This window comes from Acomys minous (assembly GCF_964271855.1).
Source record: "Acomys minous genome assembly, chromosome: 9".
Taxonomy (NCBI): Eukaryota; Metazoa; Chordata; class Mammalia; order Rodentia; family Muridae; genus Acomys; species Acomys minous.
In genome coordinates, this window is record NC_140490.1 from 60209446 (window position 1) to 60232045 (window position 22600).

At 44.0% G+C, this 22600-nt stretch overlaps 1 protein-coding gene across 2 annotated transcripts; it reads left to right on the forward strand.

Annotated features, from left to right (window-relative positions):
- The first annotated feature begins 681 nt into the window (after positions 1-681).
- Positions 682-17620, forward strand: LOC311605703 (serpin B6-like). Of its 2 annotated transcripts, none has more exons than XM_084796434.1 (7): positions 682-763; positions 3755-3929; positions 5215-5367; positions 8753-8870; positions 12530-12672; positions 16667-16822; positions 17104-17620. In XM_084796434.1, exons 2-7 carry the CDS (start codon positions 3765-3767, stop codon positions 17506-17508), a joined length of 1140 nt encoding a protein of 379 aa, XP_084652560.1. In that variant the 5' UTR covers positions 682-763; positions 3755-3764; the 3' UTR covers positions 17509-17620. The 2 variants fall into 2 exon arrangements, with proteins under 2 accessions (XP_084652560.1, XP_084652561.1); XM_084796435.1 differs by having other exon boundaries at positions 729-830.
- Positions 17621-22600: the final 4980 nt, after the last annotated feature.

Consider the following 22600-nt stretch of genomic DNA (forward strand, 5'->3'; position numbering starts at 1 on the left):
TCACAGCTGGGATGGCCTCCTGGTTTTCTACTGACTTATACTAGGTAGAGGGGGTGCTGGTTAACTGTTTATAAATCAGGAGAGCCTCCACAGGAACCATCTCAAGTAAATGTCAGCAGGGCATTGTTGGGAGCCCTAGGTGAAGGTTAAGGGTGAAGGAAACAGCAAAGAATCTGGTGTTTCTCGAGTTGACCTGTCCTAAAAGATTTAAAACCTGACCAGAATTCTGCCCACCGGGTCCTCTTGCTTCCTAGAAGGAAGGCAAGATAGCAGACAGGGTTTTCAATCTCATTTATATAAAATATCAGCACCTCTGAGTCTGACTTTTCCAGTCTGGAGTAGTGGAGTCTTGGGACACAGGAACTGGCCACCTGTCTTTATTTTTTGTTGCCTGCTGAACAAGTGCTCTACCTCAAGCCCTGGTCGTTAAAAGTATTTTTTCCCCTCCCTCACTTTAAATGCCTGTTCTGCTCTGTTGCTTTTTGTCCAGTAATTGATGGCACACTCTGGTGTCCTTAAAGCTGTCATTCAGTCCCCAAAGGCACAGGAAACAAGCTGTAGAAAAGCACCCATAGAGTGCTGCCTGTGTTTGATAACATCTCTGCAGTCCAAGAGCCTCTGCCTGGTCCTGTCCTGGGCAGCTGGCCCAACCAGCAGACGACTCCACCCACCTCCCCGCCCCTCAGATATTCCAGCTTCAAGGCAATGTTTCTGCCTCTTAGTTGCCACTCTGCTTGCAACAGGCCAGAAATCCAAGTCTGGGGTAAGCTCTGCTGTAGCACAGGTGCTGGGGATGCCAGGAGCTAGGGATGCAGGCTCTGGAGAATCAGGCAAGTGGGTGTGGCTCAGGGTAAGAGCCCAGTGGGAATGGCTCTGGTTCCCTTTGCTGCTCAGTGGCCTCAGCAGGCTATGATGTAGCTGGGTGAGTAGCTTGTAGTCCTGGCTGGCTGGTGGCATAGCAGTCCTTCCAGATCCAACAATGTCTTTGGAGGAGACTGAGGGCAAGGGATGGGGCCAACAAGGAGCCTGCTTGGCTGCTGTGCTGGGGTCCAGGGCTACTGGTGACCTACACATGCCTCTCAGTCAGGAGTGATCCAAGAAGCAGGCTGCTGACACACTGTTTTGTACATGTGGACCTGTGAGGACAGAGTGTGGGACAGAGAGAGAGGCCAAGGGTTGGGTGCTCTGTCTTTGTTTTTCTGTCTGGTGTGTCTGAATCACCCACGGGCGAGGCCCAGGCCATGCTGGGAAGTTGTGGCAAATCCTCAGCACCCTAAAGGCCTGAGAATATAGATACTTGTGAGAAACAATACCAGATCTTTGAAAATACTTTCCCATTAAACTTGAGCCAGAAGAATTGCCATTAGATCTGGTGTCTGTCAGACTAGGAGGAAGGGCACAGGCAAAGCTCTGACAGGGTTTCTGTGCCAGATGAAACTGGCATGTAGCTTGTTTTTTCCTTCCTTCTTGTTTTGATGGACCCAGAGCCTTACTGTGCTGAGGAAGTTCCCTGTCATGTGTCCCAGCCCTGGTCTTCCTCCTTTCCTTCCCTTAGATCTGCATTGGGAATCAGAAGTATGGCCAGCTAACACTCACGTGGTGTCAGGAACACTGACTGTGAGGGTATCTGGGTGAGGTGTGGCACTTGTCTTTGGCCTGCTTGGGAGGCAGTTGCTTGTGGTAGGGCTCTTCTGCAGGCTGCCCATTTCCTTCCTCCCGTGGATTAGGACTTGGGTGTAGGAGCTGATGTATTAAGTAACCATGGTAAATGTATGTGATCAGGGACTGTAGTGCTGGGGCCCATGGAGTGACTGCTGTTATTAATATACATGTGTAGTGTCCCAGGGTTTCAAGGCTGCCCTGAGCCATCATATCCACTATCACTAGTGTCATCACACAGAGATGGTGTGAGCTTGTGTTTTCCTTCCTTTTTGTTTTGATGGCCTCAGAGCCTTATTCTGCTGAGCACTCTTTGGTTTGGGTCATTCTTGGCTCCGAATGCCAAATTTATTTGCCTCCTCATCCCTGCATGTCTCACCATACCATCCCCACACATAAATTTCATTTTTAGTCAACATAAAACAGCAGATAGAAATCAAAACTGGTAGAAAACATTGTGGGAGAACTGAGATGTGTTGTTGCACACCTGTAATCCCAGCACTCAGACGCTGAGGCAGGGGAATGAACATTTGAAGCCAGCATGAGCTGTCTGCCCACACACACACACACACACACACACACACACACACACACACACACACACACACTTTTTCCCTCTTCTTGTTTCCTAAGCAGTGTGGTGTTCCATGTTAGAAAGGTGTTGGGCTGTGTGTTCCCTCAAAATAAAGGAATCAATAACAAAACAAGAATATATTTCATTATGCACGTGGTGGCTCATGCCTTTAATCTCAGCACTTGGGAGGCAGGCAGATCAGTATGAGTTTGGGGCCAGCCTGATATACAAAGTGAGTTGAGGACAGCCAAGGCTACCCAGAGAAACTTTGTCTAAGGCAAACAAAAGCAAAAAACAGGTGTTTTTAAATAGCCCAGGCCATATGATACAGGCAAAGAGTCTGAGCTGTACAGTATTCATACAGCAAGGGTCCAGGAGTCCTGTCACTAATATGGACATTAAACACTAGTTGGTATAAAACATCCATTCAATGAAAGAGAAGAGTAGTATGACTGAGGCAGATGTGAATGCCTCCAAGTGCCAGTGGGTCTCAGCAGAGTCCAGGGAATGAGAACTTGCAGTGATGGTCTAATGTAAACCATGGCCCATGTTAGCGCTCCCCCCATACCTGTGTATGCATGTGTGCACATATGCTTATGTTGTGTAGGCTTGCACGTGGAAGTCACAGCCCAACCTCCGGTGCGAGTCGATGCATGCCTTTCACTTTGCTGAGGTAGGGACTCATACTTTGCCACTTCCTTTGCTAGGCTTCTGACCTGTGGGAATATCTTCCTGATAGTCTTCTGTCTCCACCTCCCATCAATGTCTGCCATCTTGTCTGGCCTACATGGGTGCTGGAGCTTCAAACTCAAGTCCTTACACTTGCATGGCAGACACTCTATCCATTGAGCCATTTCCCTAGCCCGGCAGCTGTGTTTTTAAAGCAGCACCAATACTCAATCTGTCCTCCAAACATTCAGAGTTAGTACTTTACAATCGCCCTGAGAAGAAACCGAGAGGGGAACCATCCTGTGGCCTTGGTCTGAAGAGTTCAGCACAGTATCCTCTTGCTGCTGTAAAGCCAGGATATCTGAGACCAACAGCTTGGGGCAAAGTAAACAATATAAAGAGATTCTCTGTAGTCATGTAAGGATAGTTTTGTGCACCAAGAAGAAAACATGTCAGTTTATTGGAAATTTTTATCAAAAGGCTTGAATCTGGGAACAAATTGAAGTGAAGCAAACAAAATGACTTAAAGGCACAAAAGATCTCAGTTGTGTTTAAACTCCTTCTAGGGATGCTAATGTTGTGCCATGCATTTTCTTCTCATCCCTACATCTGGGTACCCTTCTCCTTTTTGTAGAGTTCCTTCTGTTCCCCATGTACTGGTTTCTAAACAGAGAAAGACCAGGCACTGGCCTGAGGTAGCCCCAACAGTCTGTATCACTTTCTGCATGTGACCTTTACTCTCCAGGCTCTTTGCCTTTGTGTTGACTGAGCCACAACATCACAGTGCAAGTGAAAGTCATATGTGGCCTCCATATCAGCCTGTGTTTATGTGATATTAATTCCTTGTTCCAGGCTCGCCATCATGGATGCTCTGCAGGAAGCAAATGGCACTTTTGCCTTAAACCTTTTGAAACTACTGGGTGAAGATGGCTCCAAAAATGTATTTTTCTCACCCATGAGCATCTCCTCAGCCCTGGCCATGGTCTTGATCGGGGCAAAGGGAAGCACTGCAAGCCAGATGATTCAGGTAACCAGCACCATTTCCTAGCAGCTAAGTATCATTGACTGTCAGTTGAGCTGGTCCTCCACATTCTCAATCTAAAAAAAATAGTGAGGAATAAATGGGAATGCAATGACACGGAGTTATTGTTGGACACATTATACCTGTTAGGAGCCTATCACTGACTCACTGGTGCTCACAGTGTGTATGTGAGGGTTAGTGCCAGTAAAAACACCACAAGGGTGGTACCAGTGTCCCTGTGATCCCTACTTTCTTCTCTGTAGCCATAATGAGTCCCAGCTTTCTCTCAAGTAAGGCACTAGGACTGGTCTTGTGCCAGGACCTAAAAGTTTCTTGCAAAATGGGGTCAGCCTTGGCTGTGAGCCCAGGACAGATTCATTAGGGCTCTTCCAGGTTGGAGTGCTTTAGCTACAGAGGTACATGAGCTGCAGAGACAGGATGTCCTGGCATAAGATGGGGAGGCCACCTTGGACTCAGCTTTGCATTCTGGGTAGTTCTTGGCCATACCTTTCCATTTTTATAAGATCTAATTGTTCTTGTTGTTTTCTCAACCTGCCTCCTCCCTGTGAGCATTAGGGCCTACAGGCTTGCCTTCAATTTTAAACTGTCTTTCTTTCACTTCCAAGCTATTGCAACTTCTGACAAGCAGTTCATTTTTTCCTATGGGAGCAGCTGAAGTCACTCAGGTAGCTGTTCAGCAGGCTTAGATGTCTAAGGAGCTGTGTCTAATGTCTGGCACCTAGTGTTCACTATTGGTGGGGTCTTGCTTCTGTTTCAAGCAGCTTTACGTGGTGGTAGTTCCTCCAGGATTTTCCATGTGGCCTCCTGCAGGATGGCTTGGACTTCCTTCCACCATGATGGCTAGGAAGAAGAGCACCAATGTGGCAGCTGCCAAGGCCTTTTAAAGCCCAGGCCCAGCACATGGCCACTCTCCTTAATCCTGTGCTGAGACAGTGCTGGAAGCAACCCAGATCCAAGAGCAGGGAGGAGACTAGGTGACCTGAAGTCAGAAACCAGCTGCACTTGAATGACAGCAGGTCTCCTTGGTCACCATGCTTGACCAGAGCACAGTTAGTGACCATGAAGAGCTGGGTTTGTAAAGAGCCTTTTCTGCTCAGACAGGGCACAGGGGAGGAACCTAGGGAGGGAACCTTCAAGATACTTTCTTCTTTAAGGAGGTGGCTCTTTGAGTGGCAGCAGGGATCTGAAAGTTTCTGAGGATGAGTTTAGTGTTGACTCATGTCCTACAGCTCAGCTGCCTAAGTTGTGTTTTTATCTGTTTTGATTTCAGGCACTTTCTTTGGATAAATGCAGTGGCAATGGAGGTGGGGATGTCCACCAGGACTTCCAGTCACTTCTCAAGGAAGTGAACAAGACTGGCACGCAGTACTTGCTCAGAACAGCCAACAGGCTCTTCGGGGAAAAGACTTGTGATGTCCTAGCTGTAAGTGTCATGTGTTCCTTAGGGACAGCAGGCTGAGGAGTAGCTCTATTCCCTTGTCCCCCGCCCCCACTGCAAGTTTTCATTTGCTTACATGGGTTGAATCCATATGTGAGTTTATTCCTTTCCTTCCCATTTTTAAAAAATTTGTTTTTTTATTACTTACACAGTGTTCTGCCTAAATGTGTACCTGCAGGCCAGAAGAGGTCAGCGCATGTCATTGTAGTTGGTTGTCAGCCACCCTGTGGTTGCTCAGATTGAATTCAGGACTTTTGGAAGAATAGACAGTGCTCTTAACCTCAGAGCCATCTGAGGTTTCTTGTGCAGCTTTGGCTTCCTGAAACTCACTCTGTAGACCAGGCTGGCCTCAAACTCAGAGATCACCTGCCTCTGCCTCCCAAGTGATGGGATTAAAGGTGTGTGCCACCACAGCCCAGCTAGGAGTCTAGTCTTATTGTACAGAATGTCTAAGCAAGAGCCATCCTTTAACTCTACCCCTTCCACATATAAGAGCTCTTTATATAGGGTGATGTCTGTTCCTGTATATATAGAAATTTAGTCAGTGACAACTTTTCCTGTGTGATACTATTACATATATTGTTTTTAATGTGTTTCTTTTAATTTTTTGAGCATCACAAGGTTGCCTCATTATTATTGATCCTATTGTTGGTGTGAGAGATGGCACCCAGGGACTCATACATTTAAGCGCCAATTTTACCATTGACCCACACTGTAGATACTGTTCAGTGTTATTAGCCATCATGAAAATCCTGAGTACAGATATATGGTGACCGAGTGACCACTTGTATGTGGGGCATTTAGCTTGTACCCAGTGTGGGCCATTACCAACAGAGTTATGGGATGTGGGTTCATGCCCACATGCATCCATTGCTGTCACATACATTTGTAGAATGAAGGTGGAGCCTTAAGAATGTAGTACGCTATTGCTGCATCACTCTCCCAAGTAGCCAGAGATATCAGTAGAGTCTTAATTCCTGTCCCTGTTGTGGGATCTGAGCAATCTGAACTTTTTAAATGTTGACCTTGAGACTGGAAGACATTTTTTTGAGAATGATCAAGGTGAACATTTCTAAAACAAACAAACAAACAAACCTGAAACCTTAAAACTCCTGAATCTAAATTCCACCTGATCCTGAGCGTTTTGGTTAAAGACACTTAGTATGTATATATTAGTTGTTCATTCATATATTCTGTGCTCATTTTTTGTGGTGGGTTTTATTCCTCTGTATTAATTTATAGCAGACTTCCTTGTAGCTATGTTTGAGATCAGTCTGATTTTTTTTAACCGTAATTTTCAAACCTATTTCAGATATACAATGCTTTAAAATGATAAAGTGAGCGTAGCAGAGTGTCAGATCATGTGCAGTAAGTTCTATGTGCCAGTACCTTTATTTATTTTTGCACAGTATATTACTTGCTTTGCAACTCCACCTACAGTCTATGTTATTATCAGTTTTAGGCTTTTTAATATGAAAAAAAAAACCCAAAACTTCCACCAAAGATAATTGGCTTACACAATTTCTTATTTTATTGTGTTATTTTTCATTAATTTATCATTTAAAGATTTCAAATATTAACCCTGGTGAGGTGCAGGACTTTAATTCCAGGAGCAGGCAGGTCTCTGAGTTCAAGGCCAGACTGGTCTACAGAGTGGCTTCGGGACAGCCAGGGGTACACAAAGAAGCCCTGTCTCACCCTTTCCCCCAAAGATTTCAAATACTAATCACAAAATGCAATTAAATTCTTCCTTAAGAGTGACTGGTTGTTGCTTAAAAATTAGCAGCTTAAACTCAATACCCAGTGTGTTTTTAAAGTGTAAACCACTCAGAGGTATGGCAAGGTATCAGTTTGTGAGCAGCCAGTTTGATCCAGGCATGCAGGAGTCAGGGATGATATGTAAACCATGCACCATGCCAAGAATCTATGGAAGAGCTGATAAACGACTCAACAGTTAGAAGCCTTGGGCTCTCCTCCTTCTTTCCAGCTTGGGTTCCTTTTCTATCACCCACAGGACAGCTCACAACCATCTGTAACTACAGTTTTGAGGAATCTGAACCCCTTTTCTGGCTTAGGGGAACACAGGCACACATGTTGAACACTGGTATACATGTAAGCATAATGCCCAGTCACAAATATATATATATATATAATAGTAACTTAAACAATAAAATTAAATAGCCTGTCAGATCTCACAGTGACCCTCTGAGGTATAGCCATAGCTGTCTCCTCATTTACAAGGGTCGAGGAGGTAGAGAGAGCAGCCTGGCTAAGGCCACCCAGCTGATGCTCAGACTATGGTGTTGAAACCCTGAAACATAATTCTGTTTCCCTCAGTGTTTGTTTGCTAAATAAAATACCTGGTATGAAAGCAAACCAAAACTTAAGAAAAAAGGTACATTTGCCACACACACATAAATACACACACTAAAAATGAAAACAGTTCTCTCAAAGAAGAATTAAATCTGTAGCCATGAGATGAGCTGTTTCCTAGAAACACTGAGGAACTTCCGTACATACTGTCAGCTTAATGGACGTTTTAGACTATTTATGTTGTATTGAGTTTTTCTGTTGTTGCCTGGCAGTAAGTGGGTGGGCATCAATGTCACTGTCGTTTCATAGAATTCATCAGCAAATGGCTTGAACTTTAGTGTGTCTTATGCTACTAGTGATCAGTCCCCTTTAAGGCCCTGTGCATGCCTGGCCAGTCCTTCACTATGTGCTGAGTCACCCACAACCACACCCCGGCATGGACTGTGTTTTTGTGACTTGCTCATCCCCTGCAACTGAGCTGCCTGACTGTGGACAAATAGCTATTCAAATTCCATGTCATGAGGTAAAATAAATTAAAATGAAGTATTCAGCCCCATAGCTTCATGGCTACTTCCCTGGTGCTCTGTGGTGTAGGTGACATATTTTGAGTGGTGCTAATTTATATTCTGTTAGTATGAACACTGTGGCTGAAGGTCCAGGCTGTGCACAGTGCAGAGGAGTCATAGCACGTGTGGGGTTAACCCTCACTCTGCCAGTGTTAGAGTGACAGCAGGGTGACACTGCATCTGACGGTGCTCCCAGTGTGGAGGTCTGTTAGAGTGACAGCAGGGTGACACTGCATCTGACGGTGCTCCCAGTTACCTCATGAGCCTCAGCTACAGCCTCGAGGATCCAGCTAGTTACATAAACTCATTCACAAACAAAGCTAAAGAAAGCTGGAAACAGAATGGCTGCATTTTACACTCTTCCCATGGATTTGTTCGCAGAGCACATCTGTATGCCATTACACTTTGAATCTCTGCTCCTGTGCGCTGAGGAAGGCGGCGCTTGGTGCTAATCACTTTCCTGGCTGTGTAATCATGTTGCTCTGTCCTAGTCCTTTAAAGATTCCTGCCGCAAGTTCTATGAAGCAGAGATGGAAGAGCTGGACTTTCAGGGCTCCACAGAGCAGTCCCGACAGCACATCAACACCTGGGTGGCCAAAAAGACTGAAGGTGAATGCAGGCTGCCTCGAGTTTGTTTGTTTTTAGTGCTGAGATTTGACTCCAGGGCCCTGAGCATGTTGAGCAGGCTCTCCTGTGCACTGAGCCACAGCCCAGTCCCTGTTAAGCACTTAGCCTATGGTTTTTAAAAAACTGGTGTATTTATTTGTTGTTTGTTTATTGTGTGTTTTTGTATGTCTGTGCACACCTGCACTCAGGACAACTGACAGGGGTTGGTTTCTCTTTCTACCACAGGAGTCTGGGATACTACTCAGTTCTTCAGGTTTGGTAGTGGGCACCTGTACCTGCCAGGCCAACTCTGATGCCAGTCTTTTTAATTTCATTTTTGATTTTTCAGATAGGGTCTCACTGTAACCCTGGCTCTCCTGGAACTCACTATGTAGACCAAACTGTCCTCAAACTCAGAGGTCCAGCTGCCTCTGCATCTCAAGTGCTAGGATTAGAGGCCTGTGCCCCATGCCATGCTCTTTAGTCTATTTTTAAAAACTTTTTTTTGAGACTGTGTCACTTTTTGTTTATTTAATTTCATGTGCATTCCTGTTTTGCTTGCATGTCTGTATGAGGATGTTGGAGCCATCTGGAGCTGGAGTTACAGACAGTTGTGAACTGACATGCAGGTGTTGGAAATTGAACTTGAGTCCTCTGGAAGAGCAGCCACTGCTCTTAACCACTGAGCCATCTCTCCGGCTCCTTTGTAATTTATTGTTAGGAATCATATTGTTAATGCCTTCACTAGAACTCAAGTGTAAACAATAATGACCTTTTGTTCTTTAAATCAGGACTTGTTGACTTGCCTGGGGAGTGAACCCAACGATGTGAGTGTGACAAAGTAAAGCACTCTAATGTTGATCTGCAGCTGCAGAAACCAGAACTCTTTCTTTTCTTTCTTGAGGCAGCATTTCTCTATATAGCCATGGCTGTCCTGGAACTCACTCTGTAGACTAGGCTGGCCTTGAACTCAGGGATCTAAAAGCTTGCACCACCACATCCAGCCCCTACATCAGAACTCTTAAACTCTTCCCATGACAACTTCTTTTTGCCTAAGAAAATGTCATATGACTTTGTACACTGTGTAAAACAGGTATACATTGAGAAAATAAATTTTTAGAAATGTGTTTTAATCTAAATTGTTGGTATATGTATAATTTTGTCATAATTAAATATGGAGACAGCTGTAATCCCACGCACCTGTAATCCAGTGACTCCGGGAGTCAGAGGCAGGAAGATGGTTGTGATTTCAAGGCTGTCCTGGTCTACAAAGTGAGTCCAGGACAGCCAAGGCTACACAGAGAAACCCTGTCTCGGAAAAAAAGAAAACGCAACCCCCACTACCACCACAATCAGCAAGAACAACAACAAAAAACCCAAAGCAAAGCAAAACAATAAAGACAGGAAGAAACTGGCATATTACTGAGGGGGAAGGGTATCTAACACAATCCAACCTAAAAAGAGAATAAATTTAAAGCTCTAAACACTATTTTATATGTATGTATTTATGACTGCATAAACTTATATGCACTCTGTGCCTTCAGGTGCTTACAGAGGCCAGAGAGTGCCTTATCCTCTGGTACTGAAGCCACAGGCAGTTGTGAGCCACCTGTTGTGGGAGCTATATGAAATTTTAATCTCTTAATTATCTCTTCATCTCCTCAGAGATGTAATAATTTGAGGTTTATGTGTTGAGAATTAACATACAAGAATGTCAAATGTCTATTTTTTCACAGTAAAGCCATACTTTCTCTAAGAGCAGAGTAGTTTGCATGTAGCTCACAATCGCTGCCTTCCTCACATGACAGTGAATAGGAGCTGACATGTTTCACACAGTCTGCATTTTATGGTCTAGCATGATGGCATGCACAGTCCACAGTGCTCATGTATGTGAGGGACAAGGCCACAGTGAGGCGCTGTGAAGCATGATGGGAGCTGCTGCCTGAAGCACCTTGGCTTCATCATGCCTTTGAGGTTGAATGTAGTTTTGCCTATTGCGGGTTCAGGAAGCCTTGACTGTTGGCACTTTCAAAATATTACCAGCTTTTGGTACTTTTTAATTTAATTTAATTTATTTTTTTACTTTTTAAAGACAGTGGCTCACTTTGTATCCCTGGCTGGCCTATAATCTGTTATGTAGACTGGGTTGGCTTCAAACTCACAGAGATGGGCCTCTGTCTGGCTCTGGGATTAAATGCTCTGTCACCACATCTGGCTTTCCGCAGCTTTTAACAGCATGTCTGTGATGCCTCCCAATATTTGATACACCTATCTGAGAACTGACCAGCCTCCTGTCTCTCCTTTCCTCAGTCCCTCCTTCCTCCCTCCTACTCTCCCTCCTTCCCTTTATTTTTCTCTTTATTTAAAAAAATTTTTTTTAACAGAGTGCAGAATGCTTTCACTCTAGTCTGCAGCTCTTCCTTCACTGGGTGCAATTTTCTCATATCTACATTCTGTAGTTATGTAGCATGGCTGCAGGTGCTGGGCCCAGCCCCCACTGCTTGTGGCTGTACACTGCTTCATACGTGTAAGGTCCATTCTATGACTGCTTTTCTACTTTCAGTTTATTTTAAGCTTATACATAGATATTTATATTGACAAGGTTCTGTGTGATTTTTCAATGTGCATTCTCTAATGTTCATACACACACACACACACACACACACATACACACACACACATATCACTTCAAATATTTTTAAATTTAAATTCATAACGAGTCTATTTTAAAACAGCCTAAAGTTCCCTTCTTAAAGTTGTACATACCAATGGTCTCATGACCGCTCACGTATTACATATAAATTACAACTGCATATTTAACATCGAATCATACATTTTATGTGTTTATTTCGATAACTAAAATTTTCTTACAAGACCCTTTTCAGCTTAGTTTACTTCTCTCTAAAGCTTTTGAAGGCCTAGGCTCTGTCCTAGAGAGAAGTCTCAGCAGATAAGGATGAACACAAACTGCTCTGTAGAGGTCCTGAGTTGGTTCTCAACACCTGAGCCACTTCCTATAATCTCTACTCTAGGCCATGTAACACCTGGGGCCACTGAGGACATCAACACATAGGGACTTACATGCACGCACACAGAATAAACACAAGCAGAAATAAATCCTAAACAGCAACAGTCATCTTCTGTTGTTGATTTCAGGGTTGTAGCTTTAAGGACAAATGCCCCATTATATTAAGAGAAGTGAAGTCTCTCATTCATGCTGTTGACCAGAGCAGGGGGTGGTGCCAGTTACCTAGGAGCTCTTGGCACATATCAGCCAACTCTGTTAGCTAATTGGGTCTTGTATTTGTTACTGTTCTATTGCTGGGAAGACACACCATGACCCAAGCAACTCTTATAAAAGCATCACATTGGGGGCTTGATTACAGTTTTAGTATGGTTAGTTCATGATCATCATGGCCAAAGCAGAAAGGCATGGAGCTAGAGCAGTAGCTGAGAGCTTTGCATCCCGATCCACAGGTGGGTAGGCAAGAAAGAGAGAGTGGGGAATAGAGACACTGACTAGGCTTGCTTTGGGTATTGAAATCTGACTGAGTTCAACCTAGGATTAAACATAGAAATACATATGCCCATATGGAACAATCTCATCCAAGCCACCGCAAGTCTTTAATTAGTTGTTTTTTCTTTTCAATTGCTCCTTTCAGATAAAATCAAAGAGCTGCTGTCCCCAGGTACGGTGGATTCAAACACTCAACTGGTCCTTGTGAATGCCATCTACTTCAAGGGAAACTGGAAGGAGCAGTTTAACAAAAACTATACCCAGGAGAAGCCTTTCAAAGTCAGCAAGGTAAACACAGTGCAGTAACAAGGAGACTCCTGGGCAAGGTCCTCTGTTCACAGAGAGGCTCCTCCTGAGCCTGCGCCTCTCCTGCCCTTGGGCAGCTCAGCAGCCAGGACTCTCTCAGCCTTGGGAATGTTCTCTTCCCTTCCTCCTTTGCATGTCACCCATGGTGGCTGCAGGCTCCATGGCTTCAGGCCTGGCCCTGCTTCTTTCATGGCTTATTCTGCCAATGGCAGCTGCTAAGGCCAAACGTGATGGCAGAGCTCTGCAGTGGACTTGAAATGGTCTTTCATAGATCTTTGGAGGTAAAGTCTCAACTCCATATGTGGTGTAGAAGGTACCTTGTGGCCCTGAATGCAGCCCATTCCTCATGATTCCCTTCAGTAGTGTACACTCCTTTCTTTTCAGTTGTCTTCCTAGAGGTGCTGTCTTGTGTCTTCCCTGTCCTTCAAGAGGACCACACCCCCAGCTGGTTGCCACAAAACAGTTCTGTGGGAAAATCTTTCTCACCTGTTTGGAAAAACAGCTGAGAGCAGGCGGCTGTGTAAAGCAAGCCTATCTCATGGCCTGTAATCAGTTAGCAGTGAGCCAGTGTGTGAAATTCCGAGTTGGCTTGATGGGATAAGCATAGAATTTTGCTTCTAGACCAGCAGACGAAGGATGTGTATGGGATAGACTCCATGTTCAAACTCTTCAAGGTTGGAGCATTTCTTGCTGATGACCCAGGGTTTTTGTTTTTCTTTTTGTTCTTTTATTCTCTCTGTCTCTCTCTGACTCTCTTTGTCCCTCTTTATCTGTCTCTGTCTCTGTCTCTCTCTGTCTCTCTCTGTCTCTCTCTCTCTCTCTCTCTCTCTCTCTCTCTCTCTCTCTCTCTCTCTCTCTCACACACACACAAACAGAGTTGCACAACACTCTGTCTCTCTCTCTTCCTCCTCCTCCTTTCTCCTTTTCCCTTTCTTCTCCTTCTCCTTCTCCTTCTCCTTCTCCTTCTCCTTCTCCTTCTCCTTCTCCTTCTTCTTCTTCTTCTTCTTCTTCTTCTTCTTCTTCTTCTTCTTCTTCTTCCTCCTTTTCCTCCTCCTCCTCATCTTATTCCTCCTCCTCCTCTTCCTCTTCCATCTTCTCCTCCTCCTCTTTCTTCTTTTCTTTGGTTTTTCAACACAGAGTTTCTTCGGATAGCCTTGACTGTGATGAACTAGCTTTGTAAACCAGGCTAACATCAAACTCACAGCAATGCACCTGCCTCTTTCTTGGGAATTGCTGGAATTAATGTCGTGTGCTACTATGCCTCTCATTTCTGTTTCTTTATCTCTTTCTCACTTAGTCCATATACTCCTAGGCTGCCAGAACAAATTTATGGTATCAACACTCTGGATCATTAACCAGACATTGGATCTCCCAGGCAAACTTGAATTTGAACCTCCAGGTTCTCAGAATATGCATTTTATTTCAAGTTTTTTTTCTTAAATAAACTGTTCTGGATTTTACTTATTAGATTATTTCTATCTTTGAAGTCACTTTTTGGCAAAATGTATGTTAGGACTTCCTTCACTGCAAGGAACCGAATCCCTAAATGACTATAGTTGAACTCATACAAATTCATCACCCACTAGGAAGACAAGAATAGGTGGAAACTGGGGCGGCCTGCATGAGGTGATGTTCTTGGGACCTGGCTCTCCTTTCCTGCTCTGCTATCCTGAGCATGGGGCCTTTTTCCTCATGCTCACACCGGGGCTGTAGCTTCTGCATTCTGCAAGAAGACATATGACTGAGAGCAAGAAGCCTCCTCCTGAGACCTTTCTCATCTATTACATAAGTAGAAGTACTTACTGTGGCTAATGCCAAGTGCAGTGCCAAGAGCCATTGTCATCTCTGCAGTAGACACACATTTCTCTGTGGCTCTAGCAGATGCTGACTGTAATCCATATATGTGACCATATCTCCAGATGCACAGGATTTTCTGTTGGTTTGGCTTCGTATTTAAATTGTGAGCAGTATTCCTGCTCATTAGTTTGCTTCTAGTTTAATCTTCAGATGTCACTTGAGAGTCTACTGAGCACCAGGCATTAACTGGCTGAGTGTTTGTACTTTTATGAAGCTCTGTTTTCCAGGAAGAGAGAAATTTTAGACAAACATAGTTAAGAACACAGTGGTTGTTGGGAGGGAAACATACAGAGGAGGTGGCAAGATGCTGTGCTTGGGTGTGGTTGCAGTGCAGGCCACTGAGGAAACCTTCAATGTAAGATGGCATGTGAGCAGGCACCAGGACATAAGAGGCATGTTTCAGGTTCTGAGGACCAGTTTGTTGGGCAGTAAGGGACTTAATCCCGTAATCCCACAACACTACAAAAGCCTATGACTCTAGTGGATCAAAGAAGAGAGGATGAAACAGATAGAGCAGGGAGCAGGGTGGGCTCCTTTTTGTATTCTTGGGTGTTGGAAGGACATTAATTACCTTCTGTTCCTGCTAGAGTGGAACCACACAAAGGTGTCCAGCCACAGCACTGCAGTCTCACTGGCTGTGTGCTGAGACATCTGGCTGCTGTGCTGAGGTCACTGACAGGGAGAGCATCCCAGTATCCCAGGCTGTGCTGATGGCAGTGGAGGTTAAAAGTAAAGTCAGATTTTGGTTATATTTCAAAGGGACAGACAATACAACATGGTACTGGGACGAATGCAGGGCCTGTGAGAAAGACAGTTGTCAAGGGCATGAAATGGTTTTGGCAACTGGAAGGAAGTCACCACTGTCAAACAAGACAAGTAAGAGTTATAGGTAGAGCAGCTGTACCAAGGTATGTCAAAGTACAGGTGTCAGATAGACTACAATATACATTTTTCCAGAGTTCAGGGAGAAGGTCAGGCTACAACAGTGAGTGTGGGAGTTATGTTCAAAGTCATGAAAGTAAATGAGATCTCAATAGAAAAGAATTTATGGCCCATGATATCACAGGTGTTCGTAGATTGGTTCGGTCATCTTTCTGTCTCTAAACAGTGGAGATAACCAACTTAATAAGAAAAAGGGTTCATTGGACTCAGTGTTAGGGGTTTAAGTCTATGATGAGATGGACCCATTGGTTTGAGGTTTCTGGAATGAATGTTGGGAACAGGTATTAGAGCAAAATGGTTCACTCCAAGGCCAGGGAGTGAAAGAGAGGAAAACATCCAGGATCCCACAGTTCCTTTCAAGGGCATACCTCAATGACATAAACACTTTCCTCTTGGTCCCGCCTTTTAGAGAGTCTACCATTATGCCAGGCTTGGTGGCATATATCTTTAATCCTAACACTCAGAGGCAGAGAAAGGTTGCTCCCTGAGTTCAAGACCAGCCTGCTCTGTGTTGCAAGTTCTAGCTCAATTAGGGCTACATAGTGAGATGCTGTCTCCAACAAACAAGATTCTACTTCTCCCCAACCTTGCTCAGTGAGGCCTAAGCCTTGAAAAATGGATCTTGGGGACATGTAAGGTCTAATCAAGTGTTTGAGAGACTGAGTAAGTATTATAAAAGTTATTTCAAGAAAATGCTCCCGAGGCTTGAGAGATGGCTCAGCAGTTAAAAACACATGTTGTTCTTGAAGAGAACCAGAGTTAAAATCCAGCACCTACTGGTGTCTCATAACCATCTATAACTGCAGTTCTAGGGAATTTGCATCCTTCTTCTGAAATATGCATGCACTAAACACACATAGTCTTGTGGTACCTCTCCATACATGGAGGCCAAATACTCATAAAACACTATTAAAATGCAGGTAGGTATTCAGCTGGGTTTGGTGGTGCATACCTATAATCCCAGAACTCTGAGAGGTAGATGCAGGTGATCTCATTAAGTTCAAGCCAGGAAAGTGAGTCCAAGATAGCCAAGGTTATTAGGAGAAACCCTATCTCAAAAAGCAACCTCGTCCCCCCAAAAAGTATTTCTAGGTGCAGTAGCTGTCTCCCTTGGTTGAATTTGCCTAACGTGTCACTTATCTTTCCTTTCCAATTGATATTCATCCATTCTGTACAGAATGAGGAGAGACCTGTGCAAATGATGTTTAAGAAGTCTACCTTCAAGATGACCTATATTGCAGAGATAGCCACCAAGATCCTGATGCTTCCCTATGTCGGCAATGAGCTGCACATGATCATCATGCTTCCAGATGAGCACATTGAACTGAGCACGGTGAGGCGCGCGGGCCCTTGATGAGGATGTGAGGGAGAAAGAGTAGCATTTGGGTTTCTGCTGGGGCAGTTCTCCTAGGCTCCCATGATCATGTTTTTATCTTCTATTCATTTGTGGGCCTGGAGGGATGCTTGGCAAGCTCTCAGCATTGAGCTGCTCCCTAGCCCCTCCCAGCCACCATATCACCCCACAGCCACACTCCCTGCGCAGTGTAGAGCCTCCCCATCATCTGAGGAGCCCTGTGTGACAGCACTGTCCTAAAGTCTTGAACTCTCCCCTAGGTGGAAAAGGAAATAACTTACGAGAAATTCATAGAGTGGACGAGGCTGGACAAGATGGATGAAAAAAAGGTGGATGTTTTCCTCCCACAGTTTAAGCTGGAGGAGAACTATGTCATGACGAATGTGCTGTGCAAGCTGGGCATGATGGATGCCTTTAAGCCTGATAGGGCAGACTTTTCTGGTATGTGTTCCAAGAAAGGCATGTCTTTGTCCAAGGTCATACATAAAGCCTTTGTGGAGGTCAATGAGGAGGGCACAGAGGCTGCGGCTGCTACAGCTGTCCTCATGAAGCGGAGGTGCTTGAAGATCAACCCCAGATTCTGTGCAGACCACCCATTTCTTTTCTTCATTCAGCATGTTGAAACCAATGGGATTCTGTTCTGTGGCAGGTTCTCTTCTCCCTGAGGGCGGGATGCTCCTGTCAGTCTTTTACTCACTCTATGGTTTACCTGTGACTCAAGTGACCTTACCAGTGAGTGCAATGACAGTTATGAAATAAAGGGCTTTATAGCACCCACCTTCCAAACAGTGTGTCTCTCTGTCTCATGGGAGCACTTTTCCTAAGCTCTAGATTTGCACTTCTGTGGGTTTGTGGTGAAGCTGGCTGCAGAGCTCATCCCTGCTGCAGGACCCTGTGTCTGCCAGCACAGGCAGGTACGTGTGCTTCTGTCTGCTTCCTTAGTAGCATCAGGATCTCATCTCACTTTAAGTGAAAAAAAAAAGCTAGTGAACTGAAGTTCTGATGAGTGGGCAGCAGGAACATGCCTCAGATGGTCTCTGTGTAGAACTGTGTGCCAAAATTTGTATAAGCCAGACAGGTGGGGTGAGCAGGCACTCAGCCCAGTGAGAAGAGCTCGCTTTTCCTATATCTGCTTTTCTCTGTCCTGTGGTATGACACATAGACCCCTTTAGATGCACACTGTCCACTTTCTCCGAGGGCTTGTAATCATGAGGTCATTCCCAGGAATATACTTGACTATAGCTGCATGAATAGACACCAAGTGACTTTCTACTTAGTAACAAGCATTACAAGTAAAACCTTGAAAGTTTCTTCAGGCGTGTTTGTTGGTTGCTAGAAATACAACAAAAGCACTCAGCAGGAAGGGAAGCAATTGCAGGGGGCAAGGTCTGTGTGGAAGAGTCATATTGGAATTCTAAGGGCTAGCAAAGCAAGAAGGACTTTCCATGAGCTATGTGCAGTTTTGCAGTAGACATAATCTATGACATCAATACCCTAAGTGACAGAAACCATCTCACTACATGTGACAAAGGCCTTCATGATACAAGTTATGAAGAATCTAGGAATATGAGGATCACATCTCAACACAATAATGGCAATGCACAACAGGACTAAAGACAGCAGCACCCTAAGTGGAGAAAAACAAAGGACTTGTACTAGCATAAGGAACCAAACAAGGATGGCCACTCTCCCCATTGCTGTTCAATGTTGTGCTCTAAGTCTTGGCTAGATCATAAGACAAGTGGATTAGATAAAGGATATTCAAATAGGAAAAGAAAAAGCTTACGCCTCCTTATTTGAAAATGACATGATTCTATGTTTAAAGATCTTAAGGATGCCAAAAGTACAGATAATAAACACTTTCATCAAAGTAGCAGGATACAAAAAGCTAACACATAAAAGTTGCCTTCTATATGCAAATATGCCAAGAAGGAAATAAGGGACACAATGGCATTTACAATAGCCTTAAACCAAGGTTTTAACCCCCCCCCCACGAAGAAAAACCTTATTCAGCAAAGGATACATTAATTTAAGTGAAGAACAGCCTACAGAATAGAAAATAAATCTTTACCAGTTTCTGTCAGAGTCTTAGTGTCTAGAATATATGAAGAACTAAAACAATAACAACAACAAGAGCAATCCCATAAACATTAAGAAAACAACTCAACTAAAATCTGGGAGATAAGACTAAACAGTTCTCAAAAGAATATAAGGAAACTTGTGGAAAATGGAGGGGAAAGATTAAAGGACCTGGAGGTGACAGGAACTTCACAAGAAGAACAACAGAGTCAACTAACCAGGGCCCAGAGTTGCCTGCTGAGACTGAAGCACTAACCAAGGACCTTGTAGGACTGGACCTAGGCCCCTTACAAACATGGAGCTGATGGACAGTTCATAAATCAACTCTCTCTGGCATGGACTCTCTTGCCACCTTTTCCATTACTTCCCCCCTTGGCAGGACTGTATCACCAGGCTACAGGGGAAAGCCACATGCTCAGTCCAGTTCTGATAGTACCTGATTAACTGGAGTGGATGGGAAGGGACATCCCATTTTCTGAGGAATAACAGAGGTGGGGAGAGGAAAAAAGGAAGGGAGGGTGGGACTGTGAAGTGAGTAGGGATGTAAAGTGAATAAATAAATAAAGAATAAAAATAATAAATGCAAAAGACAGGAAATATTTTTAATTGTCTGTATATTTTAAAATGTTGCTATCAAGAAAGTGCAAATGCTTTGAGATTTCCCTCTACTGGTCAGAATGGCTAAGAACAACAACAACAAAAAAATCCAAAACCAAACTTCAAAAGAAATGCTGATACAGATGTGGAAAAGGAGAACACTTATTCACTGTGGATGGGTTTGCAAACTAGTACAAAAGTATGAAAATAAGTTTGCTGTTCCTCAAAGAGCTATGAATAAATCTACCATATGATCTAACTATACCACTCTGGGACATATACCCCAAAACTAAATCTTACTAGAGAGATACTTTGTCTTCTAAATTCACTGTTACTTTATTCACAATAGCCAGGAAATGGAAATAGCCTAGATGTCCATCGACCAATGAATGGATAGTAAAGAAAAATGGGTTGTATTTACACAATGGAATATTATTCATCTGTTAATAATAATGAAATTAAGAAATGATCAGGCAAAATGATGGAGAAGAAAAAATCATCATTTGGAATCAAAGATCCTAAATCCAGAAAAACAAACATTATATGTTTTCTCTTATATGTGAATGCTAAATTTGAAATTTTGTGCCTGGATCTTTCTTCTTGTTGTTTTGTATTGTTTTTGTTTGTTTTGGTCTTTGAGACAGGGTTTCTCTGTGTAGGTCTGGCTGTCCTGGAACTCACTCTGTAGAGCAGGCTGGCCTTGACTTCACAGAGATCTGCCTGCCTCTGCCTCCTAAGTGCTGGGATTAAAGGCGTGCACCCCCGCCACCTGGGGAATCTTTGGAAATCTTTTAAGTGCTCATGGATATCAGGAAAGTGGTTATGGACCGAGATGGTGTGAAGAGGAAATGGGAAATAAGAGCACAGGGAGGGTTGGGTGTCTTGGGGAATGGGAGGGCAGGACAGAGCAGGGAGTGCGGGGAGGAAGGCTAACACCACAGAGTTCCACCTCTAGCTGAGGGGCTTTTCAAGATAGAGTAAGAGCTGTTAGGCAGTGACTTCAAGATCTTCTTCCTTGGCAGGGTTAGGTAACTATTTCTCCCTACTTAATGCCTGCCTTCCTTGCTTCGTAGCTGCATCAGATTCTAAGATAATTGCCCTGAGCAGTGCTTCTCAACCTTCCTAGTGCTGCAATGCTTTAACACACTTGATCACACTGTAGTGAACCCCAAGCACAAAAATATTTTCGTTGCTACTTCAGAACTGTAAGTTTGCTACAGTTTTAGAATTGTAATGTAAACATGTCTATTTATTTCCTGATGGTCTTCGGAGACCCCATGTGAGAGATCACTCAACACCCCCCTCCCCAATGGCAGGAAACCCCAGGTTGAGAAATGCTGGCCAAATGTACTGGGACATGAACTGGATAATAAGCCAAGGCTTTCAAGCAGAAGATACGGGTGTAGAGACTCAATGAATGGCACAGCTGTGGCTAGAATGTCAGAGATGTTCTCTACATACGGAGAGACAAAATGTTATAGGTTCAAAGCTAAATTATATTTGGAGTTTGGTCCTTTTAAACAGCCAATCTATTTATAACCTTCCTCTGTACATAACTTACTCGTGACCTAAAATGAAACTATTTATTTAGATAAACTTCAACGAGATCTGTAGCAACCCTTTTAAAAAGTTTACTCTGCCTTCCCCACAGTGTCCTCCAAAAGCAGAACTTGAAATCTTATTGGCATTTCCACCACTGATACCTGTTCCATCATCAACTCTTCTATTTATGTCCATCCCCGTTTCCTAATCACCTCATGATTTTCAAGCTCTCCATGGACTTTGTAACATACGCTAGAGTTACTCCTTTGAGAACTGCTTTGACTGCTATCTATAGGTAAGCACCGTTTTAGTCTGCATGTGATGCAGGTGTCCTAGAACGCTGCCCAGCCACAGTGCTTGCACTGGTGTGGGCAACAGCCTCTTGATGCACTAGTGTAGACACCAGAGTCTTCCCTAGAGATCAGTTGGCCCTAGAGACTGCTCACTGGAGATCATGAGTCCCTCCCCATCTATGACTGTCCAATTCTAGCTCAGAAGAAGCTGGACTCCAGTCCACACCCATCATCCCTTCAGTCTCCTCAACCCTTCCTTTCCCGTAAAATCATTTATTTATTTCTTTAACATAAACTCAAATAGTCTAGCAATGTAACATTATACTCCAGGACAGACTGCTACAATGCCTCCACCTCTCTAGCTAAAACCTCCCAGGTCTAGGAGGTCTCACTGAAAAAGTGAATGTTAGTGGCCACATATTTTGTTCCCCACCTCCCTTCCCTGTCTCTTGCTGGGGAATCAGAGTCTGTCAGCAGGCTCCTGCTCTGAACCCCCTCCCTCAGCTTTAAGAGAGCCTGTGTCCTCTGGCAGGCTCAGTAGTTCAGAGCACTGAAAGCTCTTTTGGAGGATCCAGGGGGATCCAGTGACTCCTTTGACCTCTACAGGCAGTAGGCAGTATGTGGTGCACAATCATATGTACATGTGGTGCACAGGCATACACTCATGTGGTGCACATGCACCCATAGGAGTGGATACACAGGCATAGACACAGGCAAAACATACATACACATATAATTAAGTTAAAAAAGAAGAGCTCATGACTCTGGTACGTGGGCCTAGTTCCTATCTTCTAAGCCTCTTTCCTGGGCCATTATGTCTCAATGTTTCTTGTTGTTTTTCAGTCGATTCTTTTGCCTCATAGAACTCCAAAACCATGATGCCCTTGATGTACTTACAGCAGCCCTGGCACCTGGAGTAGCATACATTGTTCATGTCAATCAACAGTACAAAATGCAGGTAAAAACCTAACATGCTTTAAGAGGGTGTGGTAACACTGCCTACAGAAAAAAAGGTCCTGACTCATTCAGAAAAGTTCTAGACTGTTCTGTTCTAATCTGATAGTCTTGCACAAAGGCTGGGCTCTATTTATTGAGCCTCACAGCAAATGTTGTAATGAAAAATATTGCGGAAATTTTGTCCTCATTGATTTTTTCCACAGGGGCCTCACAAGGGGATTTGGTTTTGCCCTGTGACTCTGAACAGCACAGAAAGCCACAATCAGAAATTATCAACAGAGCTCTATCT

What these genes read in the sequence shown, in the direction of transcription:
- LOC311605703 (XM_084796434.1), top strand. Translation starts at nt 3,765, where the DNA reads ATGGATGCTCTGCAGGAAGCAAATGGCACTTTTGCCTTAAACCTTTTG. An exon ending in AGACTTGTGATGTCCTAGCT is followed by an intron (nt 5,368 to 8,752) that starts GTAAGTGTCATG and finishes GCTCTGTCCTAG; the next exon opens with TCCTTTAAAGATTCCTGCCG. An exon ending in AGCCTTTCAAAGTCAGCAAG is followed by an intron (nt 12,673 to 16,666) that starts GTAAACACAGTG and finishes CATTCTGTACAG; the next exon opens with AATGAGGAGAGACCTGTGCA.